Consider the following 24463-nt stretch of genomic DNA (forward strand, 5'->3'; position numbering starts at 1 on the left):
ATGCTACAAGCGTCTATATCAGTGATCCCCAAACCAGGGAAGGACCCAGCAGATTGCAAAAGTTACCGCCCAATCTCATTAATCAACTCAGACACTAAAATCTTCTCTAAATTACTGGCTAACCGTCTAAACAAGGTTATGCCCCGGCTGGTCCACCCAGACCAAGTAGGGTTCATCTGCGGGAGGCAGGCGGCAGATAACACTAGACGGATCATAGACCTAATTGATTTAGCACAACGACACAATATCCCGTCTTTGGCTCTTAGTTTAGATGCCAAAAAAGCCTTTGACCGAATTGATTGGTCCTACCTTAAAGAGATGCTTGGGGAGTTTGGCATAGGAGGGAGAATGTTGGGCGCCATTCTAGCTCTCTATCGAGAACCGAAGGCGAGGGTCAGACACCAGGGCTTCCCTTCGGAAGAATTCCCGATACGGAGTGGCACCAGACAGGGGTGCCCCTGGTCCCCACTTATTTTTGCACTATGCATTGAGCCCTTAGCGGCACATATCCGTAACAGCCCAGACATAACAGGAATCCAAATCCAAGATCAGTCACACAAAGTGGCCCTGTATGCAGATGACATCATTCTAATGCTGTCAAAGCCCCTTACCTCTCTGCCGAATGTCTTCAGCTTGCTGGATGAATTTAATAAGATTTCGGGTTTCAAAATGAACCAAACCAAGTCAGAAGCTTTGAATCTCAACCTGCAAAAGGTCACTGAAAAATTGATCGAACTAAATTTTAACTTTAAATGGCAAGCCTCCTCTATTAAATATCTCGTGGTAAATATCACCAAAGACTATCGCGCCTTATATAAAGCCAATTACCCCAGACTGATAAGGACTCTGACAGAGGATCTCAGGCTTTGGTCAGGCTACGCAATTTCATGGATCGGCAGGATCCAGAGCCTCAAGATGAACCTCCTTCCTAGAATCCTGTATCTTTTTCAGACCCTCCCGGTACAGGTGGCCAGGGGTGACATCCTCCGGTTACAGTCCTCCATGGTGAAATTTGTCTGGGGTAATAAAAAACCACGCATCAAATCTAGTACGCTAATTAGACCAACAGTAAGAGGAGGATTAGGGGTACCTTGCTTGAGAGCCTATTTCAGAGCGGCCCAATTAACTCAAATTGTACAGTGGCACATGCCAACTTGCCTCCGTAGGTGGGTTGAGTTAGAGACGCCATGCAGCGCACCTGTAGACTTACAGGACTTAATCTGGCTACCAAAAAAAGTCCACAGGACCATAGGAGTGCCGCTGTCGGCACTGGGGAGTTCGTTGGCAACTTGGGAGGATACCAGATATAGGTGTGCTCTTACCACCCAGCACACATTCATGACCCCATTTGTAGGGAACCCTGATTTCGCTCCGGGCCTGCCGAGTAGGAACTTAATGGCCTGGAAAACAAAGGGCCTCACAAAATTGTTACATCTGGAGGGCAGTCCACTGTTAAAATCTTTTGACCAAATTAAATTGGAAAGCGGGATACCAAATTCTGAATTTTTTAGATACCTCCAGATAAGAGCATTCTATAACAAGATCCCTACACGCCCTTGGCGTACAAATTTTGAGCAGCTGTGTTCGAGAGGCACGGACACCACGGGACTGACTTCTAGGATATACAGAGAGGTGGTCTGCCCTGGAACTGACGACAACACTAAACTGAGTTATAGACACGCATGGGAATCGGACTTAGGGGAGACATTAGAGGAAATGTAGCTCTGAGATCGTTCTTAACAAGAACTTTGTAGAAGAACACTTCCTTCAGTATGTTGTGATTGTAATCTTCTTTGTAGAGATTAACAATTGCAGCAAACTGCACTAATTCATTGCTGAGGCTATGCTCCAAGTCATCCTTATATATGCTGACAAGATTGACTGACTGCAGCAGAGCAGAGATAAGAAGCATCGAGATTTTCCAGCTGACTAAGGAACTCAAACCGTTCATAGACATTGTTATAGGCACCTATTTCCTCTGTCAAGGATGTAACAAACTGATCGACAACCGGAATGAAGCTTTCTGGATGGAACTTCTCTTTGGCTGACCTCTGGACTTCCTGTGCTTGTCCGTAATCCAATGGAATAAGGCGCACATTGCATGCACCTCTTTGAGAAAGGGCACTAAGGTGCCTGAAAAGCGTAGGGTTGTTATGTATTAGTTTTTTTGTTTGTCCCTAATTTTCTTTTTATGTAGTCTTCATTAAACGTTTTTAGCCCTCCACTTGGTGAGCTTTTGGTGCATTTTTTCAGACATTTGCGATTCACCTTTCCAATCTTTATTTCGTGTGCTGCTACTGCTTGATTGGAGTGACGCGCTGAGGATCTGAGGGTACGTGGTTGTCGGCGTCTATTACATTCTCCCCCGTGAAATCACATGTCCACAGGGAGAGGAAGATTTTCCGGACGGACCGGATGTACTATTACGTACTTCCGGCACTCGGGAACTCCGCGACTTTGATGCGAGACCGGGCAGAGGATACCCAGGACGGCTTCGTTCCTTCTGCAGAGAGGGCTGCGCTTGAGGAGTGCTACATGAGGGATCCATAGAGGCGCTGACCCAGGCTCTCTATACTCCAAGGATCTCAGGTAGCGGTTTCCATTGGAACTCCTCCCTTACATACACAGCCCTATAGTGTCTCCTTCATCTGTTTTCACCCTCTTCACACCCACGTTGTGGAATTCCCTCGCTGCTTACCTCAGCAGTCCCATATTATTACCACCTCCCATTGACTCTCTCTGCACTCTCTGTTTTGAGCTGTTAGTAGCCTCACAACCTACCTGGAACTCGATAGCGCTGGCAGCGGCCAAACGTTCGATATGCACAACCTTGAAGGAGAATGCATATAAAGTCCTAATGAGGTGGTATCTTACCCCAATGCGATTAGCAAAGTTTGTCAAAGATTACCCCCCCATTGTGCCCTAAACAATGTGGGGAACCTGCAGACTTGCTGCACATGCTGTGGGGGTGCACCAAAGTGGCTCCTTTATGGGAGGAAATCCAAAATTGGCTACAGAGGATTCTCGGACAACCGGTCCCCTTGGACCCCTGGCTGTTCCTGCTGGGCAGGCGCACTCGGGGGCTAAGCAGATCGACACAAAAACTGATTGTGCATTTTGCAACAGCCATGAGGTGCGAACTCGCAGCACTGTGGAAGCAACCAGATTTACCCACAATGTTGAAAATTCGGAACAGAATTTGGTATTTCTGCCGGATGGAGCAATTGACGAATCTGGTTAATGACACCGGCATAAATTTTCTAAAAGTCTGGGCCCCATGGCTAGATCATTCGGACATCCCAGGGGTGAATGCCACCAATATTCTGCTTTGATAGATCGAAATGCATTCTCCGCCAAAGTAGCGACACTGACAATAACGGAGAGGGGTACTGATAGGGAAGACGTAGGACGACAGTAGGGAGTCCAAGGGATGTCCCACGCTGCATAAAGGATGTCGAGGACCACATCCAGGAGATGCCCCTCGCTGGCCCCCCCCCTCCCCTTCCCCCCCCTCCCCCCTTCCCCCCCGCGTCTGCCCTGTTTGTCTCGTACGTCCGTCGTCTCCCCCTGTACATTATCATTTGTTCCGTATGGTAATAATAAAGAAAACGGGAACGTGGTCACTAATACATGACAATGGGTTGTTGGATAATGTATAATCTGTACCATGTCCCAATAAAAACTTTTTGTTGAAAAAAAAAAACTGGCAAATATAAAAGGATATATTTAAAAGATGGTGCTGCCTGTCTCAAAGGAAAAAATAAAAAATCAGTATTCTGCAACATTTGTCTAGAGTAATGTTTTCATTTTCATTTCTATTTCATGTACAGAAATCTGAATTTAGTTTAATTCGCAATGACCATTAAAAGAAATTTAACAAGCAGCATTTTTTAACCTAATAATCAAACGGCTTTGAAATATGCTGACACACAGCTCATTTTATCTCTGCAAGACACCAGCACATCAAAATGAATTGCAAATAACATCTGCACCATGAGCCATCCAAGCAGTTACCATGGACCCAGATATATTTTATGCTCAATTGATGAACATGGTGTTTATTTAAGCAATTTCAGCAAACATCTCTAAATATTGAACTATTGAGCAAATGAGATATTTGCATGTCCTATACATGATGTACTCAAGGTACTCAACCTTATCCAACTTTGCCCTATAAATATCATCATCCCTTGTCGATTCCCTGCTGGATGAAGGCTGCTCCAATGACATACCAAGTACTGTGGTTGCAAGCCTCTCATCTCCACGTTGCTTCAACACATTTTCTAATTTCATCTCCCATCTTACCTTTGCTCATTGTCTTGGTCTTTTTCTTTCTAGTTGAGTACCATTTCTATCCAACGATTGTCATTTCTTCTTGCAATATGTCCGTCCCACCGCCATTTTAATTTCTTCACCTTTGTGATATCACAGACTTTTGTTTGCTCTCAAAAGCATTCATTCATTTTCTTGTCTTTTTCTGAAATACCCAGCATACATCTCTCCACACTTCTTTGAGTCTGAAGATTCTGAATTATTTTTTCATTTAGGGTCCAAGTTTCACATCCATACATGAGCACGGGCAGAATACACTGGTTGAACACTTTCCTCTTGAGGCACAGTGGATGATTTCCTTGAAAGATTGTCTTATTTCTTCCAAATGCGTTCCATCCCATCTTGATTTTATTATGGATTTCATTTTAAAAGGTTCCCACCCATAGTTACTTGCCGGCTAAGGTAGACATAGTCTTCGACTTCTAGTTCTATTCCATTTATTTTGATATTTGTAGAGTTGACGTCCCGTTGCTCTCGCTTAGAATCACATGGGAGCCAACCGTCTTACTTCGGCGAGATCTCTGATTTGATGCTGGAGGTCTTTTGAACTTGTTGCAAAAATAGCAATATCATCTGCAAATGGTAGGTGACTTAACGATTCACTATTGATTCTGATTCCGTTTCCTTCCCAGTTCAACGTCTTGAATAATTATTCAAGATTTCATGGGAAAAGTTTTGGTGACATGGTGTCGTACTCCTTTGCTGTTTCTCTTGCTTCTTCATGCATTTAAAAACACTGAAGTGTAGACAAGAATCGAATGCTTTTCTCGTAATCTATGAATGGAGTGGTCAATTGCATTCATTACTTTGGGAAAGGACTTCTTCTACGACTTGGATGTCTACTGTGTTGTACCCACTACGAAATCCCGCTTGTTGTCTGGGCCGGGTGAAGTTCATGGTCTGTTGCAGCCGATAAGGAAGTATCTTTGTAAAAATCTTGTAAGTAATTGGAAGTAGTTCTTGAGGTCTTAGTCTCCTTTCTTGTGGATGAAGATTACTATGACATTTTCCTGTTCTTCAAGCCGCATGTAGAGTTTTGCAAGAATTTTCTCTACTTCTTCTCTAGCTTCTTCTCAACTTTTATTTGTAGTACCATCTTCTCTCAGAGAGTCTTTCCATTCTTCATGGATTTTATTGCTTTTGCCAGCTGTTCTGTGAGGACGCATGGTACATAATTGGTGGTTTCTTCTCGCTCTCTCTCTCTGATGGATCATGCTCTGTGTTATCAGACAATCATGTTTAGTGGTCAGAAAAAGTTTGTGAGCACCTTAGGATTTTCACTTATTTCACATATTTAAAACTTAAAATGTTATAAGATCTTAATCTAAGTCCTAATAATAGAAATAACCTGATCAAACAAATGACACATGATGATACTTTTCAACATTCATTTATCCACAAATTATTCAATATACAATATCCATGTGTGATTCAGTATCCTTTAGATTCAGCACCTGGTGGCGTCCCCTTGAGCAGCAATGACTTCAACTAAGCGTTTCCTGTAAGTGCCGATCCATCTCTCACATCGGTTTTGAAGAATTTTGGCCCATTCCTCCTTACAGTACTACTTCAACTCAGTGACATTTGAGGGACTACTTGCATGGATAGTTCACTTCAGGTCCTGCCACAACATTTTGATGGGGTTTAGGTCCGGACTTTGACTAGGCCATTCTAAAACGCAGAATTTATTTTTCTGCAGTCATTCTTTTGTAGATCTGCTTGTATGTTTTGGATCATTGTCTTGCTGCATGACCCACTTTTGCTTCAGCTTCAACTCATGGACGGGTGGCCTGACATTCTCCTCTAGAATCGTCTGATACAATGCAAAATTCATGGTTGTGTCAATGATGGTAAACCGTCCAGATCCTGAGGCAGCAAAGCAGTCCCAAATCACACTCCCACCGCTATGCTTGATGATTGGGATGAGGTTCTTCTGTTTGAACGCAGTGTTTGGTTTTCGCCAAACATAAAGTTTCTCATTGAGGCAATAAGTTCTAGCTTTGACTCGTCTGTCCAGATAACATTGTTCCAAAAGTCTTGTGGATGTGCTCTTTGGTGAACTTCAGCATGCAGCAAAGTTCTTTTTAGAGAGCAGTTGTTTCCTCCTACCTATCCTTCCATGAACACCATTCTTGTTCAGTCTTTTTCTGATAGTTGAGTCATGAACACTAACATTAGCCAAAGCGAGAGTAGCCTGCAGATCCTTGGGTGTTACTCTGCAGTTCTGTGGGACTTCCTGGATGATTTGCCAGTTTGTTCTTGGAGAGATTTTGGTAGGACGACCGCTCCAGGGTAGAGTGGCTGTGGTCTTCAACTTTTTTTCTCCATTTTTCTGACTGTATTGGTAGAGCCCCAAATCATTAGAAATTGTTTTGTAACCCTTTCTAGACTGATGATCAATAACTGCGTTTCTGAGGTCCTCAGAGATCTCTTTTGATTGTGGAATGTCGTGTTTCCTGTATGGTGAAGACCAAACTCACAAAGTTTCTCATGTTTATATAGAGTCGGGCCTCCCAAACTCACCCCTGAAGATCTCTAATTATTTAAACACCCAATTGTAATTATCCCCTTTAATTTAGCTGATAAAACCAGGGTTTCACTTACTTTTTCACATAACCTGACTCATAATTACTCATTGTTTGTCTCATTCATACATCATTTTGTTTCAAAAGACATGGAATTGGTTAATATAAACCCTATTGAATATTTAAGAAAGAAATGGGGTTGATTCAAGAAGGCTATCATGGAAAAACTATGGAATTTCCGTAATTATCATTGGGGGTCACAAACTTTTTCTTGCCACTATAGAATTCCCCAACCCTCTTTATAAGTGAAGTCTTTTATTATGGATCCATTGTCTTGTTTGAGTGTGATGATTTGCGTTTTTCTAATTACAAGTCTCTGCTTTGTCTTTTTTAAGATGTTGTCGTCATCTCCACCACTCTTCCTCACCATATCACAGGCACATTTTCTTACATCTCCAATTATACATTTGTGGATTGTCTTGCATAACTCTACATACTCAATTGTTCTTCTTGCACCTTGGGATCGCTTGAACTCATGTCGTTTCCTTAGTAACTGCCTTGTCTCATCTATTTTCTTTTCCTGTTTATTAGCAACTCCTTTTTTTTTTTTTTTTTTTTGCGATTTCAAATGACAATCTTCATAATTGTTTATTAAAGTGTCCCCCCCCCCCCCCATACATATTGAGCAAGCTGAAGGGATTTTTCATCTTTTTTTTTGTAATTTGAATGTTAGTGTTTTTCAGGAAAAGACAACATGACATATGGATATAAGGAAGGGGGAAGGATTACAGAAAATAGGGGGGGGGGGCGCATCAGTGCACAGTTGAAACATATTCGTTATGGTTCGAATTACAGTTATATAATTGATAAATAACCACTGGTTTCAGACCTCCTAAGAGCTAGGGACTAGGTTTTCCCCAGATTATGAGCCTCTAGTAACTTTCTGTTTAAGACCTGCACATGTGGAGTGATGGATTCAGAGAAGAACTGTGTTGCCGTCCACTGTATGTACCATGTACCATACCATACACACCCCACGTACATTTTTAAGTAAGGTGATGCTTCTTGTTAATTGATTTTCTACAATATGTTACTGAGCAGTGCACAGAAGAGAGAACAGAGCCGTGGGCGCAGATGAATAAATGATCACACACAAAACACTCATATTTCCTTTATTATTTTACTCACAATGGTGTTATATCAAGGTTCAAGAAAACCCCTGATGAAATGTACCATACATCAAGATGTCTGCATACAATACAAAAAGAACATTGTACAAAATAGCTTCTTCAATTGGCCCTGGAGAAAAGTAGAATGATTGTAGTTTGTGATGCCTATTAAAGGAGAAATTCATGCAGCTTTTAAAAAATGTAACACTGGTTTGAAGCAAGCGGTCTCCCGACCTGACCATCATTAATTTCAGTCCCGGGGACCCCCTGCTTCTCGAGATACAGACCTCCAAAAAGGGGATGCCGGTGACTGTGCAAAGTTTAAAACTCGAACGTCATATGGGCCAATATTAAGTCGTACCTGATGACGTCACAGCTTACTATTGGCCCGCAGGGCGCGGGAGCTTTGAAACTCCGCCATAATGTTAACCCTACGGAGGTTAGTATTTCCGGAAGCAGGGGGTCCCCGGAGCTGAAATGAATGGGGTTTAGCTCTGGAGACACCCCGCTTCAATCCAATGTGAACAAAATAAAAACGGCTTGGATTTCTGCTTTAAAAAGGACCAATATGAGAATTGTTCATAGTTAAAATGATGGTGTACAAAACCTTTAAAACCTTACAGGTATGTTCTCCCAGGGCACTGTGTCAAAGGGGTCACAGTACATCTACCTTCAAATATTTCAGCGGTTTCGACAATTAAAGCATCAGACTTGGTATGCCTTGTATATTTAAAGCCAGCATGATTTACGTTTCTTATCAGCAAGCCTTTGAGAGACCATCAAATTATAACATAATAGCAAAATATTAAAATAAATTATATTCCATAGTTTTTCGATAACTTTTACTGTTAAATATGACAAATATTTGTATTTTAAAAAGTACTGGAAAACACTTAAAAAAAGAATATGTATTGAATTCACATTATGCAGCAGGCTGAATACACTTTAAAAAAAAATTCAGTAAGTTTTTTATTTTACAGTTAAATTTACTTTTTATAAGTAGGATTCCAGCCTTGAAAAAGTAGCATAATGTGAACTCTTATGTTTTTTTAAATTAAATAAGTGACTTTTTTTTTGTTTTTTATTCAACATTTAACGCCATTTTAATTATTCCTTGATTTCTATAAGAGGCTTTAAACCACCTCCCCAGCAGTGCAAGATCTTTGCAACAATTTCCTATTTGTGATCATTTCTTGCCAATATTTGTAAGGATACATTGTAGTTGCTGAGTTACACTTACTGAAGCAGCCATTATGTTAGTAACACTGTACGGATTTTTACAGATTTATAACTGTAGCATCAGATGATTGCCAGCTTAGGTAAGAATGTATTATTATACAATGTCACGTGCTTTATATAGAAAAATAATAATAAAAAAGTTGGAAAGTAGTATTGCTGCTTTAATACTGTACAATGTATAAACACAAAGTGCAACTTTATGTTAAATTAAGGGGTATCTCAACCAGATCCAGTGGTATTAAATGTTGGAAACCCCGTATTGGAGGGTAACGAATTCAGGTGTAAGTGTTCCACTGATCAAAGAAACACTGGATATAGTTCTTCTACTTTTATTATTACAAATGAATGCTATTCTATGTAGTACATTTTATATTTTTGTGAAAAACTTTTACATGGTTAACAATGGAGCAATAGAATACATTGCCAGTATGGTATAAAATATCTTTTTTAAATTAAATAATGCTTAAAATAGTAACAAAAAGAAGTCATATGACAAGAGACAGATGCACATCGATAAATCTAAGCTAATGCACAGATTTCATACTAGTACATCTGCTTTAGCATTACCAATCGGATTATACACTCTGTTCAGGCAAACTTCCACTTCATTTCCTCCCAGGTGGCAGATGTCCAAGATACAGATAACGTGTAGTCTGTCCAGTGATTTCACAAATTGTACAAGTTCACCTAAAATTCAAACACGTGCAGTGAGACAACTGAAGACTTCTCTAGACCAGGGGAAGCCAACCCCAGTCCTCAAGGGCCACCAACAGGTCGAGTTTTCAGAATATCCCTGCTTCAGCACTGGTGGCTCAATCACTGGCTCAGTCGAAAACAGCACAGGTGGCTCAATCAGTCTTGGACTGAGCCATTGATTGAGGCACCTGTGCTGAAGAAGGGGTACCCCAAATAACTGGCCTGTTGGTGGCCCTTGAGGACTGGAGTTAGCCACCCCTTCTCTAGAAACACAATCATGTACTCCTCCCTTCCCCCCTATTTGCATACAGCACTAAGCAGAAACGTATACATATATTTCCAGAAGCTTGGAACGGTTACCTGGAAATGTCGCAACCTGCAATTAAGGGTGGATTTTACAGTCATTTCTAAAAATCCTGCCGATGTACCCAACTGGTGTTTTGATAAGGAGGGGTGTGAATAGATTTTATCACTGGGGTGGAACACACAAGTTTGAACATCTCTCAACTTCCTTTTGTAAAAGAACCTTTTTATTTTTTTAGGCATCAACATCCGAATGTTATCTTATTAAACATATCGCTGTCATTAGTGTTATATCCCTTCTCTGCCCCTCACATCTCAGCCCTAATTTCTCGCTATACACCTGCTCACCTTTTGAGTTCTGCTCAAGGATGTCTTCCGCCTACGCTTTTTGGGTGTCTCCTGACTATAAGCTCTCACTCCCTGCCCCACACCTATGGAATGCCCTTTCCATCAATATGCGACAAGTGCCGTCCGTCTCCACCTTTAACCCTTTACGTGCCGGGTGGGCCACGGCACCAGAGTGGCACTTCCGAGCACGTAACCGCTTCTTCAATGTGCTCGTGTGAACGTTGCGAGGGGAGTCCCCGTCCCCCCCCCTTCCGGTCCTCAAGCGTTTTGATGGCCTCACGTGCTCCTAACACGATCTCCCAAAGCTAAACGAGCAGGACATTTTTTGTTTGATGTAGCTACGTCGTCATGTGGTCCCTGGAATGCCAGACTCTATGGCGTAGTAGCTACGTGCCAGGGCACCCAACGAGTTAAGGCCTATCTTAAAACATATCTCTTTAATTAAACATTTGGGTAGCTACTGTGGTTAATTCTATATATATCTCGTTTGTATTTACCATGACCCCCCCTTGCCTACGCCTTTTATAAAACAGCGCCAAAAAGATCAGCCCTCATAGGACTTATTTGGGGATAATGTAAATCAAACAACACAATGCCGCGGCTTCTCAAACCCCAGAGCAAAAAAACTCATGGCTCAATGTGTAAAAGAGCCATCATTAGGAAACAAGAACCCATTCTCAAAATCTGCTCATCTCTTACCATGAAGGGCCAACCTCTGCTGGTCTGTCCTTTCCATATTCTCACTTCCGTCAGTGTCAGAAGCGCAGGGAAATTGGCGACCGTTGGGAACGTAGTTTATACCAAATACAGGAGGGTCTTCAGAACAAAATACAGGCAGGGATAGAATATCTATTGCTACCTTTTGATTTATACCTTCAAAGAAAGAATACAGTAATGGATATAATGAGTATTTGGGATAGAAATATTTCATACTAAAGCAGGTGTGTGTATTACAAATCCATGGCTGCTTATAGAAGTGAGTAGGCCTTCAGAGCAGAGAAATTATTGCAGTGGAAAAACAAACAAAAAAGTGCTGAGATTCTCTTGCTTTAAATAAATTATAACAAGGTAATAAGTGAGCCAGTGCCACACGGCCTTATATGGTTTTTGGAGACCTTTGGACTTCCTAGAAATGTGTAAAACGTGGCTTTATTGAACCAAATTGCACAGCTACATGTTGCAAAATATTTCACTATGAAGACTTCCAGGAATAGAACAAAGAAACGTTCAAATATTTCTGCTCTCAAGATAGCTAATTACATAATAGATGAGGTTGAAAGAAAAAAGACATACGCCCATCAAGTTCAACCTATGCTAAATTTAGCCGACAGATGCCTATCCTATATTTGTACCTGCAGTATTTTGATCTAGAGGAAGCCAACAAAAAAAAAGCTGTGTGTGCTGTGCACGCGCATAGTAAGTGAAACTTCATTGACTTTTGTCACAGAAATTGACTTATAACGCGCGTGCTCGGCACACATGTGTCAGTGTGTCAGTCAGTGAGTATGTATGTGTTTGTTTGTGTGTGTGTGTGTCAGTCAGTGTATGTATCTGTACCGGTCAGTGTGTGTATTTGTGTCAGTCATTGTGTGTGTGTGTGTGTGTGTGTGTGTGTGTGTGTGTGTGTGTGTGTGTGTGTGTGTGTGTGTGTGTGAGTGTATGTCTCTCTCTCTCTGTGTTGTGTGAATGTCTCTCTGTGTCGGTCAGTGAGTGTATGTGTGTCAGTCAGTGTGCGTGCGTATGTGTGTCAGTCAGTGTGCGTATATGTGACAGTCAGTGTGCGTGCGCGTGCGTCAAAGTGTGCATGCGTCAGTGTGTGTGTGTATGTGTTTATTGGCAGCAGTACCAGCATCATGAATGTTGAGCGGGTGGGGGAGCTCACAGTGGGGGGGAAGGAATAGGCACATCATTCAGGGGCGGTGTTCGGTACATCACTGGGGTGTGCGTGCGTGTGTCAGTGTGTGTCAGAGTGTGCGCGTGCGTGCGTCAGTGTGTGCGCGTGCGCGTGCGTCAGAGTAAGTGTGTGTGTGTCAGTCAGTGTGTGTGTGTGCGTCAGAGTAAGTGTGTGTGTGTCAGTCAATGTGTGTGTCAGTCAATGTGTGTATGTCAGTGTGTGCGTGTCTGTCAGTGTGTGTGTGTCTGTCAGTGTGTGTGTGTCTGTCAGTGTATGTGTATCTCTCTGTGTGTACCGTATGTCTCTCTGTCTGTGTCCTGCCCCCTCTCTCCTGACTCCCCCCACCCCCGACGGAGCTGCGGACCCGGGGGGCTCAGTCTAAGTCTTGTGAGCAGATACCCCCCCCACCCCCCGGCGGCGCGCTCAAGCTCCCCCCTTCCCCACCCCCCGGCGGCACGCTCAAGCTCCCCCCTTCCCCACAACCCGGTGGCGCGCTCAAGCTCCCCTTCCCCACAACCCGGCGGCGCGCTCAAGCTCCCCCCTTCTCCACAACCCGGCGGCGCGCTCAAGCTCCCCCCTTCCCCACAACCCGGCGGCGCGCTCAAGCTCCCCCCTTCCCCACAACCCGGCGGCGCGCTCAAACTCCCCCCTTCCCCACAACCCGGCGGCGCGCTCAAGCTCCCCCCCCGGCGGCGCGCTCAAGCTCCCCCCTTCCCCACCCCCCCCCCCGGCGGCGCGCTCAAACCACCCTATTCCCAGGCGCCGCTGCCAGCCGCTTCTGCGCATGCGTGGCGCGCGGCATGGCAGTGGGCGGGGAACGGCGCCGCAGAGGAGTCTCCCGCCCGGCGGCAGAGGAGTGTCCAGCCCCGCGGCAGAGGACTCTCCAGCCCGTGTATCCTGTGGCAGCAAGCCCACCTGCGGAGGTATGTGTATGTAATTATGTGTGTTTGTTTGTGTCAGTGTGTTTGAGTGTGTTTGCTCCGGGGGCAGGGGGACTTGCAGGGTGACAGAGGAGTGCAAAGCCGGGGCCATGAGTGTTTGCTCCGGGGGCAGGGGGACTTGCAGGGTGACAGAGGAGTGCAAAGCCGGGGCCATGAGTGTTTGGTCCGGGGGCAGGGGGACTTGCAGGGTGACAGAGGAGTCTGTATGCTTCTGACATAAGAGGAATAACAGCGGTGGGACCGGAGCAGCTTCAGACAGCTGACGGAGTTCCCCCACCAGCGCCTGACGTCACTGGGACGTATAGTAGCGTTAGGAGCATATGTCTGCGGCCGCCGCCGCATCTGATTTGTGGAGCGGGTGTGATGTCAGTGTTGGGGTCGGGCTGAGCCAGAACACAGCCCGGCCTCAACTGCCAGCACTGACGTCACATCCGTTTCATTTCTGTCTCCACAATTCTTTTTTGCCCTAGTTTGAATGAGGTGCCACTAAGGAAGTTTCACTTCAAAAACCCCAGTGACACATCATCTAATGATATCTCATAAGGGGAAAAATAAATTCCTTCCTGATTCAAAATAATGGAAATCAGTTGCACTGCATGTTCTGCCACATACAGACCCACATTCCCTTCCCTTTGTCAACTTTGCCAAAAGTCATTCTATTGATCATCTTCATTGTAAAACTGCATGACATTACTCACCGAGTATTGTCAGTTCGTAGTGACCAAGGACATCGGCAGTCTTAAATTCTTGAATTTCCCCATTTGATAGACTTGGTTTTGCTGACATTTTCGCAGGGTGAAGATTATATTGGTACATGAGAAACTCCTTGTGGAAATAGTCAAATTTTCGCGGGATGCTTTCTGGGAATACATTGCTATAACGTAAGTGTTCCTCGATGGTATCCTTGACATCGGACCATAGTGTACTCTCCCATGGACCTCTAGGAGTTTCTTTCATTGCGCTCTCAACTACATCATCAGCACTTTGTTCAGCTGTTAAAAAAAAAACCACACATTTATTTATTTAGATATTGCAGAGAGAAATGATTCCATCAAATCATCCCTCTGTTGCAGAGATTAGTGCTAGAGACACATCTGAAGCAAATAAATGGAGCAGAATATGCAACAGGAGCAGTAATACACTGCTAATAATGAAGCATCCCAATAGCCTGGACTCCTGGCTACTGCCCCACACCCACAGTTACTTCTGCCAACCATTGTGACTACTCACTGCCATCTACTGCACTAATTCTCTCATCTGCCATCTCTGTAAATCTCCTAACATAGCACTTAGATTGTGTGGAAGAAACAAAACTTCAGCCTTGATTTAGGAACACAGTCTACCAGAGACTTTTATTATTGCGTAGCTACAGCAAGAGAGAGGGGGAACAGCAACATAAGCTGTCCCTCTGCCCCAGCTCTCTGCTCAGAGGCAGGAGATTTCACGATTTTGTAGTTCCACACAATTAGGTGGGCTTTTCCACTGATAATCAGGGACCAGTAGAAAAGTCTTATGGTTGGATAAGAAGACACTAGTTCTGAGAATAGCAGACTGAAAGTAGGTGAAAGGGGAATAAAGCACATTCCTTTATACACCATTCACAAAAACATGCTTTACCCATCATACATTGCAGTAATCGATCAAGAGTCTGAGCACTTATTCTACAAATGTATGCTCTCCGGGGCAGGGATTTCCTTTCCCATTGTTTGACTTTGTTGCGCTTATTGTATTATAATTCCCTGTACTGTATTGTCTTTGTAAAGCACGGAGTACACTGTGGGCGCTATATAAATAAAGATATACATGCATACATACAATAAGGCTGTCTGAGGAAAAAATATATATGTACGTACATCAGTTCAGAAACGATCTAGACATACACAATAAGAGATCACATTTATATAAAGGATTTCACAGAAGCACGCAAGCATCAATGGTGTATTTAACTTAAATGGTGCACATATTTTTACAGTTGCTTTACAATGTACAAGGGCTGATGTAAAACTATAATTTGTAAGCTATAGCTGAAGCTAATATTTACAAGACTGATTGCAGGGAACAGAAGAAAAATAACCCGGTTGAAGAGCACAGCTGCACAGATCACCAACAGACAAATACAGTATACACCAAGATTAATAGAATAAATCAACTGTAAAAAGAAACCGCGGAGGGGGGGGGGGAATGTGCTTACGACAAAGCTAGACCATACACCTCAGCTGTGCAAGAGGCTGGTAATGAAACAAGCTTGTAAGTGAATTTATCAGATGTCATAAAAAGTATCTGATAATATTTAGTATTATATAGTGCTGGCAATGTATGCAGCATTGAGCAGATAATTGTTCAGGCAGAATCACAGGGAGAACAGAGTTCACCTGCTTAAAGACTATCGAAAGCAGGGGTGGCCAACTGCAGTCCTCAAGGGCCACCAACAGGTCAGGTTTTCAGGATATTCCTGCTTCAGCACAGGTGGCTCAAGACTATGCCGTTTTCGACTGAGCAACTTGATTGAGCCACCTGTGCTGAAGCAGGGATAACCTGAAAACCTGACCGGGTGGCGGCCTGATCTAAAGCTTCTCCTTCAGCCCAGCCTATTCTACTGACGATTCAAAATGTATGTAAAATGGAATATTCAGAGCAATTCTGGGTATCTGGGTACTGAAACCAGTCTTTGTACACGTTGACGCATTATCAACCACTGGAAGTGAAAATCAAATACTCTACCGCCAATAGAGTGTTTTTCGTGGACGCCCGTGTCCAGTTCGTTGCTTACTTCGTGCACAACATTGTTCTTTTCAGGTGCAACAAAATGACTACGAGAAAAAACAAACAAACATGATTGCTTTGTGAAAGCCGGACTTGTAGACATCAGGCCATTAACCATTCCTGCTGCAAGAAGACCCATATGCTTAGAAACCGTCCTGCAGCAAAAACAGGCCACATGAATACACAATTACTATTGTTTCATTACGTGTGTGTGTAATGAACATAAACTATGTAAGTGGGGCCTTTCCATAATGCAATCGTGTACTCGACACATTTCTACTGCCCTAGCAAGAAAATCTCAGATTTCATCCCTTTACTACAGGGGTGGCCAACTCCAGTCCTCAAAGGCCACCAACAGGTCAGGTTTTAAGGATATTCCTGCTTCAGCACAGGTGGCTCAATCGGTGGCTCAGTTGAAGACAGCACAGGTGGCTCTTCAGCATAGGTGGCTCAGACGAGTAGCCACCTGTGCTGAAGCAGGGATATTCTGAAAACCTGACCTGTTGGTGGCCCTTGAGAACTGGAGTTGACCACCCCTACTTTACTGTATTAAAGAAACAAAAGAAAAAATGCACGATGCCTCAACTTTTTACCTAGTCACATTTTACACTTTTTAATATGTACATTTCAGCAGCAAACCATGCAGACGTTTAGGTATTTAACTAGAGTAGGCATGGGCTGAGGAAAAGGTGTGGGTGTGTGGGTGTGTGGGTGTGTGGGTGTGTGGGTATAAAACTGTTCTTCCACTCATTAATACAGGAGTAAGAACAGTTTCTAATTTAAGGCCAGCTGAACATTGTTGAACATGATGCTCTGTAACCCGTCTTAATCCATGTAAGAATAGCCGCGTAATAGGTTCACCACACCAATAATCCATTCCAAATATGTAACTTGGCAGATAGGAACATAATTAGGTGTGTCAGGTTTATGAGTTAATTTGAAAGGATGAATTGTACCACTGCTAAATGGCACGGCTTACTGGGAATTCAGTCTATGACATTATAAAAGGAGGGATTAGGATGTATAAAGAATGTCCTATAGTCTTGTCAAGCAAGGTTAGGAAGTCTATGTCCCACCCACGCAGCGACAGCAAGATAGTGATATAAATATGCCATTTTCCCAATATAGCATCAATACAGGTAAAATAGACCAAAAAAACCTCAAACATAACAATGTTAAATGAAGCATTAAATAACCTCTCTGCTATTTTCAACACCTGTTTCATAATGCAAGCTAATAAAAATACTCTGTAGACGTAGGCCTGAAAGCTTTCGTCTAATATTAGAACAGCACATATAGAACAGTTGCTCATACCTTTCAGCAAACTAGATTTCAGTAATAAAGTTATAAACGGTTTCTTAAGTAAGCCACAATCACTGATTTTTATGCTCCTACAAAAAAATCATTTGACATCAATTATTATCTGCTTCTTTTTATCAGCTTTTAAATAGAATACAAAGAAGCGACTTGTAAATATATACAACAAATACCAAATATGAGGGTTCGCAATGTAAACATCAAATTCTAGAAATGCACTGCGTACTTACTTATTCCATTCTTTTGCAGAACATGTGAAATATCCTTTCCTTAGGGGAAATAACCAAAATGGACAAATAAGGAAGTGTGCATAATCTTCAAAGAGATCAAAACATCAACATGTGCAACTAAAATAATATTAATAAAAAATAAATCAGCCTATGAATACACTCTTGAAAGACTTCTTGTCCAGGCTACCAATATAATTTATAATACAGCTCAACCCCGTTATAACGCGATGCGCTACAAACGGATCCACTTATGAGCATGGTCTGAGCATGGCTCCCGAACATATCCTACCTTTCTTTCCCCCGGCACCACCATGCAACTTCGACCCAGATCCTCTAAAGCGGCGCTGCGCGAATGACGTCAGCTGTGGTTGGGGGATTTTTATTGAACATTCAATGCTTTATTGCTAACGGAGACACACACACATACCTGACCCGTGGTGCCGCAACCCCAGCACCCTACGAAGCTGCTCCTGGTAAGTCCTGCGTGGGGGTGCCGCCGGGTCTGGGACAGCTGGGAGAGTTATCCTAGCTCTCCCCCTCCAGCAGACGCGGAACACCTGATTGAGGCGGCCATTTTTTTCCCTTTGCGATCTCCGTTATAACGCGGCCTCATTATGTGGACCCCAAGCACCGTGTTATAACGGGGTTCAGCTGTATTGTGTTTATGAAGCATCCTACTGGTAATCAAAAATCAAAGGACAACCCCTAAAGTTATTGCATGCCGTGTCCCAGACTTGTTGGACATATTTGGAAGAAACCCTGTTGGTAAAAGAACCATGGTGTCAGATGCTTAAAGACGCAAAAAGGGCTTCAGGAGATACTTTACTCCGTAGGGGGTGCCGGTATCTCTTTTAAAATGTAATTGCCCAGGTCACGCGGTACAAAAGGAAGCCGCACCGGATGATGTTATGGTATCCTATTGGACTGCGGGACATTTAAACGCTGCCATTACGTTAGGCGTACATTTTCTCTGACTGCAGAGATACCGGCAGCCCCTACGGAGGTAAGTACAGTATCTCTGGAAGCAGAGGGTTCCTGGAACAGTTAGGCTTCAACGACCCCCTACTTCAATCCTGTAATAAATAAAATAAAGTGAAACCCGTATTGCTGCTTTAAAGGCAGTATCACATTGAATCCATACAAGTACAGTACTGTAATATCTGAACAGTGGGCTATATAGACCATCACTTACCGGCTTACTACTGCTTGGTGTGGTCTTTTTCTTGTCCGTTGATGCTGCACGTGGAGCTCTGACCTCCCTCGCTGACCCTTTTGAACTTGATCTTTTGAAAGTCGCCCTGTGTTTCCAGAACTCTTTGGGAAAGAAGGGGGTACCCCATCCTTATAAAAAAAATGTATGAAAAATGCCATCTTAGGCAAAACCATACTCGTACTTGTATACACTTTGTTTCTTAAATGGTGAGCTATATTGCTTAATTAACCAAATCCACCAAGCTGCATTAAACAATCATTCAGTCAGTGTAACTCAGCAGCTACAATGTATCCTTATATTACAAAGGTAACATTATCTATTGCTCCAGTTTGCAGCTCAAACTGCTGGGAATGTTGCCAACAAATTATCACGAACAGGAAAGTGTTTCAAAGATCTTGCACTGCTGGGGAGGTGGGATAAAAGCCCGCAATAGAAATCAAAGGATGCTCAGTATATTAAAACTCATTAGCAATGGCATTAAGAGTTGAATAATAATTTTTTTAAAATGCAGTATTTATTTAGCTAATACTACAGAACTGATTTATTTAAATAAAAAAAACATGTAGAATATTGCTTGGATTGCTCATTTAAAATGAATGACTCCCACTCATACCTTTTGCTGTGGGAGGGGCCTTCTTTTACCCTCCAACAGTAAAACCATTAACAGTAACAATTGGAGCCGTATTGTTACCTGACAAGTTTCTCTTTCAGAAGTATCTTCCGTCACATTGTTGCACTGTACAAATCTTAAAGCGGTAATCATTCCCTGAATAGCAAGGCGCTTGTGCTCTCTGTAATGCAGATTTGCTATTGCCTTCTTTAGGTCATTGAAAGTTGTTAAAATCGACTGAACTGTAAAAGAAATTAATTCACTTGACATTTAAAAAAAACAAATCTAAAATTGACACCAAGTACATACATCTGTTATTCTTCAAACACTACACTATATTACAAAGTCAAATCTGTTTTTGTATATAGAGCAGGAACATCAAACTCAGAATAGGTTTGGGTTTGGGGCAAATTCTTAAATCCGACTGCAAGACTCAGGCCGCATTATCAGAGGGGCCGAAGGAAATAAAGAAAGTAGCCGACGGTCTAACTGACTCGCAGAGTCACTCTAACCTACGCATCTGTGTTTGCCTTGAGGTTTCCTTATTAATGCTGTGCAACATGCTGCATTACAGTAAAAAAAATCTCTCCTCTCCATCACCCCTCCCAGCCAAACAAACCCCAGGGCCGCGTGCTCGACAGGCCTGATCTAGATCACGCACACCTGAAAAATAATGTGTATTGTTATTATCCTCATCATCATCATAACCACTAACCTGCCGACTCCTAATCAAGTTAGTTAAGCAAGTAACAAAAAAAAACCTCTTGCCTCATTCAGGTCTTTAAATGTTTCTGTAGGTTTTGGGAGCAATTAATAAAGCATGGGAACAAAGATGAGCCCAGAATACAAACACTGCCCTTCCTTTATAAATTAAAAAAAAAAAGAAGAGATAGTATGGTTGAGAGATGATGTATTTTTTAGCCTCTTCTTATGGCAGCAAATTGTTGCCAAAGATCATTATTTTTTAAACGCAGAACAAATGGCACAAGACATACTCTTACTGGAGGTTCGTTTGGGGCTTAAACTTAACTGAAAAAAAGACAGTTATAGCTCAATAAAATGATAAAGGCTGATTTAGAATGTCATTTTTAATCAAAGAAACGATTCATGAGTGCATTTGCATAATTATGGCCGTGTTTGAATGGGCCTCAAAGTGATATCTTATTTCTCTGTGGTCAAAATCTGCCACGTGCTTTCACATAGTGACCGAGAATAAGGAACCAAAAGGAACAGCAACTCTAAGGCATTAGTTTTAGGTATGTGCTCACTTAGATAACATTTCTAAATCTCATGTGAGCAACAGCCACTCTGATGTCTGGTGCAGTCTCCAAAAACACTGTGGTCCCAATGGACATTGATGGGGACACCAAGTACAACACTTCCTATTATCAGTCTGGCTGTTACTATCCAACAGGCTGTCTCTGTCTGTTCTCCCAACATACCACTTAGACTGTATGCTCTTCGGGGCAGGGACGTAATTTCTTCAAGTTTACATTTATGTTTCAAACGCTTATTCCCATTATGTCATGTTATTTAGGTTTGTCTTTTACTACTGTGAAGTGCTATGTATATGCATGACGAGAGACAGAGAGACAGACAGAGAGACAGACAGAGAGACAGACAGAGAGACAGACAGAGAGACAGACAGAGACAGACACACACATACACATTTTAATATAGTGAAGCTTGAACAATTAATTTAATGTCAGATAAAGATGTAAAAGTGTCCATTTGGTACCATTAACCGACTTATTGCTAAGAGCCAGCAATTTTCTCCTTGTATGCGTAGTCCCCCATAGCTGTGACTGGGCTAACAACTTTTCCATTCTAAATGAGTAGATATTAGACCAAATGATCACACAATGATAACCGCACCTACCCTTATTGTCTTTGCAATACTGTGAGAAGGTTGCTGGCGTCACTGGGTGGGGATGGTAACCCCCAATGACCGTTTTCTTCATGAGATCCGCTTCCCTTTGAGTTCTGATCCAGTCTATGAAGCGTTTGACTCTGTGATCGGTGGTGTATGGCTGTCCTTTGTGGCAGCCTATGCAGAAAGAAGAAGAAACCCTCATGTGAATGAAAGAAAAGAACAAATGCACTATCTGGAACTGCTACTTTTTTTTTTTAGATAAGCTGCATTAACTACAACAACGGAAGAATTCCCCCGGGGGGGAAGCAGGTAGCGGTGCACACCACAAATGGATGGAGGCTGGATCACTTGAAAAAACTTTATTTGTCTACCATGACAAGACAATGAAAATCATCATCCAGGAGCAGGAGAGAACACTCTAAAGCGTTTCGCGCATAGCTCTTTGTCAAACACTCCTGCGCAATGTACTTTCAATGAGTTAATATTAACCCCTTACTCAATTGCAAACAATTCCACTGCCACAACCCAAGAAATATGTGAAATGTGTAATTAATACATATCTGTCAGGGTCTCAAATGCACAGTTTTTTCTATAATAAACAGGGACCTAACACATAAAAATTTGTTGTAGCAAAATGTGTCAGAAAATGGAAATCCTCTCTACAAAGCGTGCAGCAGTTCATTCAGAGCCCAAAGCATCACTTATTGTGTGTGTGTGTGTGTGTGTGTGTGTGTGTGTGTGTGTGTGTGTGTGTGTGTGTGTGTGTGTGTGTGTGTATATTTATACACACACACACACTGCTTTAGATTACAGAAAAAGATTACATGAAATTACAATAAATGTAGAACAGTTTCTTAAAATAACATGATAAAACAGAAATCCCTATACAGTACGCTACCATATATTATAGGTTTTCCCTCAGAGGTCTCTGGTGTAACCCACCCCGGTCGTAAATCAGCTGCGAGATGGACTGTTTTACGACAGAGGGGGAAAAACCTCCTAAAAAGATTACTAATTTCTTGCCTCAATATATAAACGCACTCATAACTTCCCGTCTCTAATACTTAGACACACACGAATCATATCAATAGATTGAGGCACTTATGACGGACGCAACCAGACTAATTATGACCATCTTGCTCCTAAATTTGAGTGACAAATGGATATCTGTCCTTGGCACCTCTTACCCATGGAGTGTGTGGTACGGTTTGGTTTGTATAATCACAATGACAGATATGTACTTCCTATTATGCAAAGTATATAACGTCACATGATAGTTGGATGACTTTATTAAAAATGGCACTAAGGCATGAGCTGTTTGTCACCTCTCTCTGTCATGCACAAGGGGTATCTCAGGAATGTTAAGTTTCCTTTGAGGCTGACAGCCGGGTATCTGGCTATCGTTTATGGCCCTCTAAAATACATATATTTCACTTTTAGTGATAGCCCTCCCAATTGAGCTCTCAAGTAGTAGATCAGCACAGACCCAGGAAGGCTCTTGCCCTGTCACAAACCCAATACTGTATATTGTATTTTAAGACAAACGGTAACCACATTAAGCCCTGACGCACCGGATTGATTAAAATACATAATATCTCATGATATTAATCCGAACAGGACGGTTTACACATCTGAGTGCTTTTCACCTCACTGCAACTCCAACATTCCTTTGTAGCAGCGAGGCTGAAAGAACATACTGTACAATGTTGTGTTTAACTCGTCTGCATGGGCGTTAACAAAACCTAAATTTAGTAGTGAGAGAATGGCGAGGCTTCATTCTGTTTGCCAGATCTACCATTCGCCCAGGATCCCCAGGTGAAAAAAAAAACAAGTTCAGTTTCATCCTATGGAGGCTTCTGAAGCATTTCTGAGCCACATCGTACTGTACAATAAAACTTGGGAAAGCTCTGAAAATGCAAGTCACATAGTGGTTTATAAAGTAGGAGTAGACCTCTGGCTGCTAAAACTGGAGGCTGCAAAGAAGCAGGTAACATGTTTACAGCATGTCCACAAATTAAATACCCAGTTCTTCCATTGCTCTTCAACATTATCTTGCTTCAAATAACCTAGTACAGGAGTGGCCAACTCTAGTCCTCAGGGGCCACCAACAGGTCAGGTTTTAAGGATATCCCTGCTTCAGCACAGGTGGCTCAGTTTTTGAAGCAGGGACATCCGTAAACCCTGATCTGTTGGTGGCCCTTGAGGACTGGAGTTGGCCGCCCTTGACCTAGAGCATCCTTTCTAATGCCTTACATGCTTAACATACCCTATCAAGAAGGGCAAAGCAATGGGGAAACCAAACCTGCAGGTTGCTAGGCTGTATAGGGAGAGGTATTAGCAGCAGAAAGAAGTAGCGATGCCACTTTAAAGAGCATCAGTGAGTCCAGTTCTGGACACCATATCCCCAGCAGACCATAAACGAGAGATTGTAAAAAAGGGCTACTACAACAGTAAAACTCCTCAAGAGACCGGCGGTTCCACAAAATACAGGAGTGAAGCATATTTCAGACAAAGAAATTATACTTTCTTCACGGAAAGGGCGATGGATTCATGGCGAAGCCTCATAATGGAGGTGTGAGGCGGCTAACACAGTAAGGGAATTCCAAAACACTTGGGAAAGACAATGATATCCTAAATATAAAAGCAAAGCCAAGGATCAAATAGGGACTGAGGTTTTTACAGCGGGTAGGAAAATAGGCAGACTGGGTGGTCCAAGTGGTTCTGATCCGCTATCAAATGTTCTACTTTTCTAATGTTAGCTTCTTGGTTTCCTTACCCGATATGAACACCTGACTCTCATTCGAGGTTGTGAGGTATGCAGTGCTGGGAGCATCCTCAGGACATTCTCGGATCACTCGCATCTGGGTGCACACCAAATAAGACACTACAGGAACAAAGGGAAAACAAGAACCATTAAGAACTGCACACTTTGGCAGGGGCGTTAGCAATTCATTACAGGGCAATTTCTCCTACATTAAAAGAACAACTAATTTTTCACACTATTTAGCAT

General features: G+C 42.6%; 1 protein-coding gene across 1 annotated transcript in view; it reads right to left on the reverse strand.

Annotated features, from left to right (window-relative positions):
• Window positions 1-8020: 8020 nt before the first annotated feature.
• The window catches only part of RADX (RPA1 related single stranded DNA binding protein, X-linked), a gene marked incomplete at its 5' end in the record, with an annotated part of 37846 nt that continues 21403 nt past the window's right edge, over window positions 8021-24463 (reverse strand). Inside the window, 9 exons of the mRNA XM_075572668.1 lie at window positions 8021-9952; window positions 11312-11485; window positions 14146-14439; window positions 16169-16257; window positions 17758-17796; window positions 18950-19098; window positions 19662-19822; window positions 21460-21627; window positions 24230-24337. Of these exons, the coding sequence (XP_075428783.1) occupies window positions 9804-9952; window positions 11312-11485; window positions 14146-14439; window positions 16169-16257; window positions 17758-17796; window positions 18950-19098; window positions 19662-19822; window positions 21460-21627; window positions 24230-24337 (1331 nt within the window). The remainder of the gene's footprint in view (window positions 9953-11311; window positions 11486-14145; window positions 14440-16168; window positions 16258-17757; window positions 17797-18949; window positions 19099-19661; window positions 19823-21459; window positions 21628-24229; window positions 24338-24463) is intronic.

The sequence above is a fragment of the Ascaphus truei genome, chromosome 16 (assembly GCF_040206685.1).
Source record: "Ascaphus truei isolate aAscTru1 chromosome 16, aAscTru1.hap1, whole genome shotgun sequence".
Lineage (NCBI taxonomy): Eukaryota > Metazoa > Chordata > Amphibia > Anura > Ascaphidae > Ascaphus > Ascaphus truei.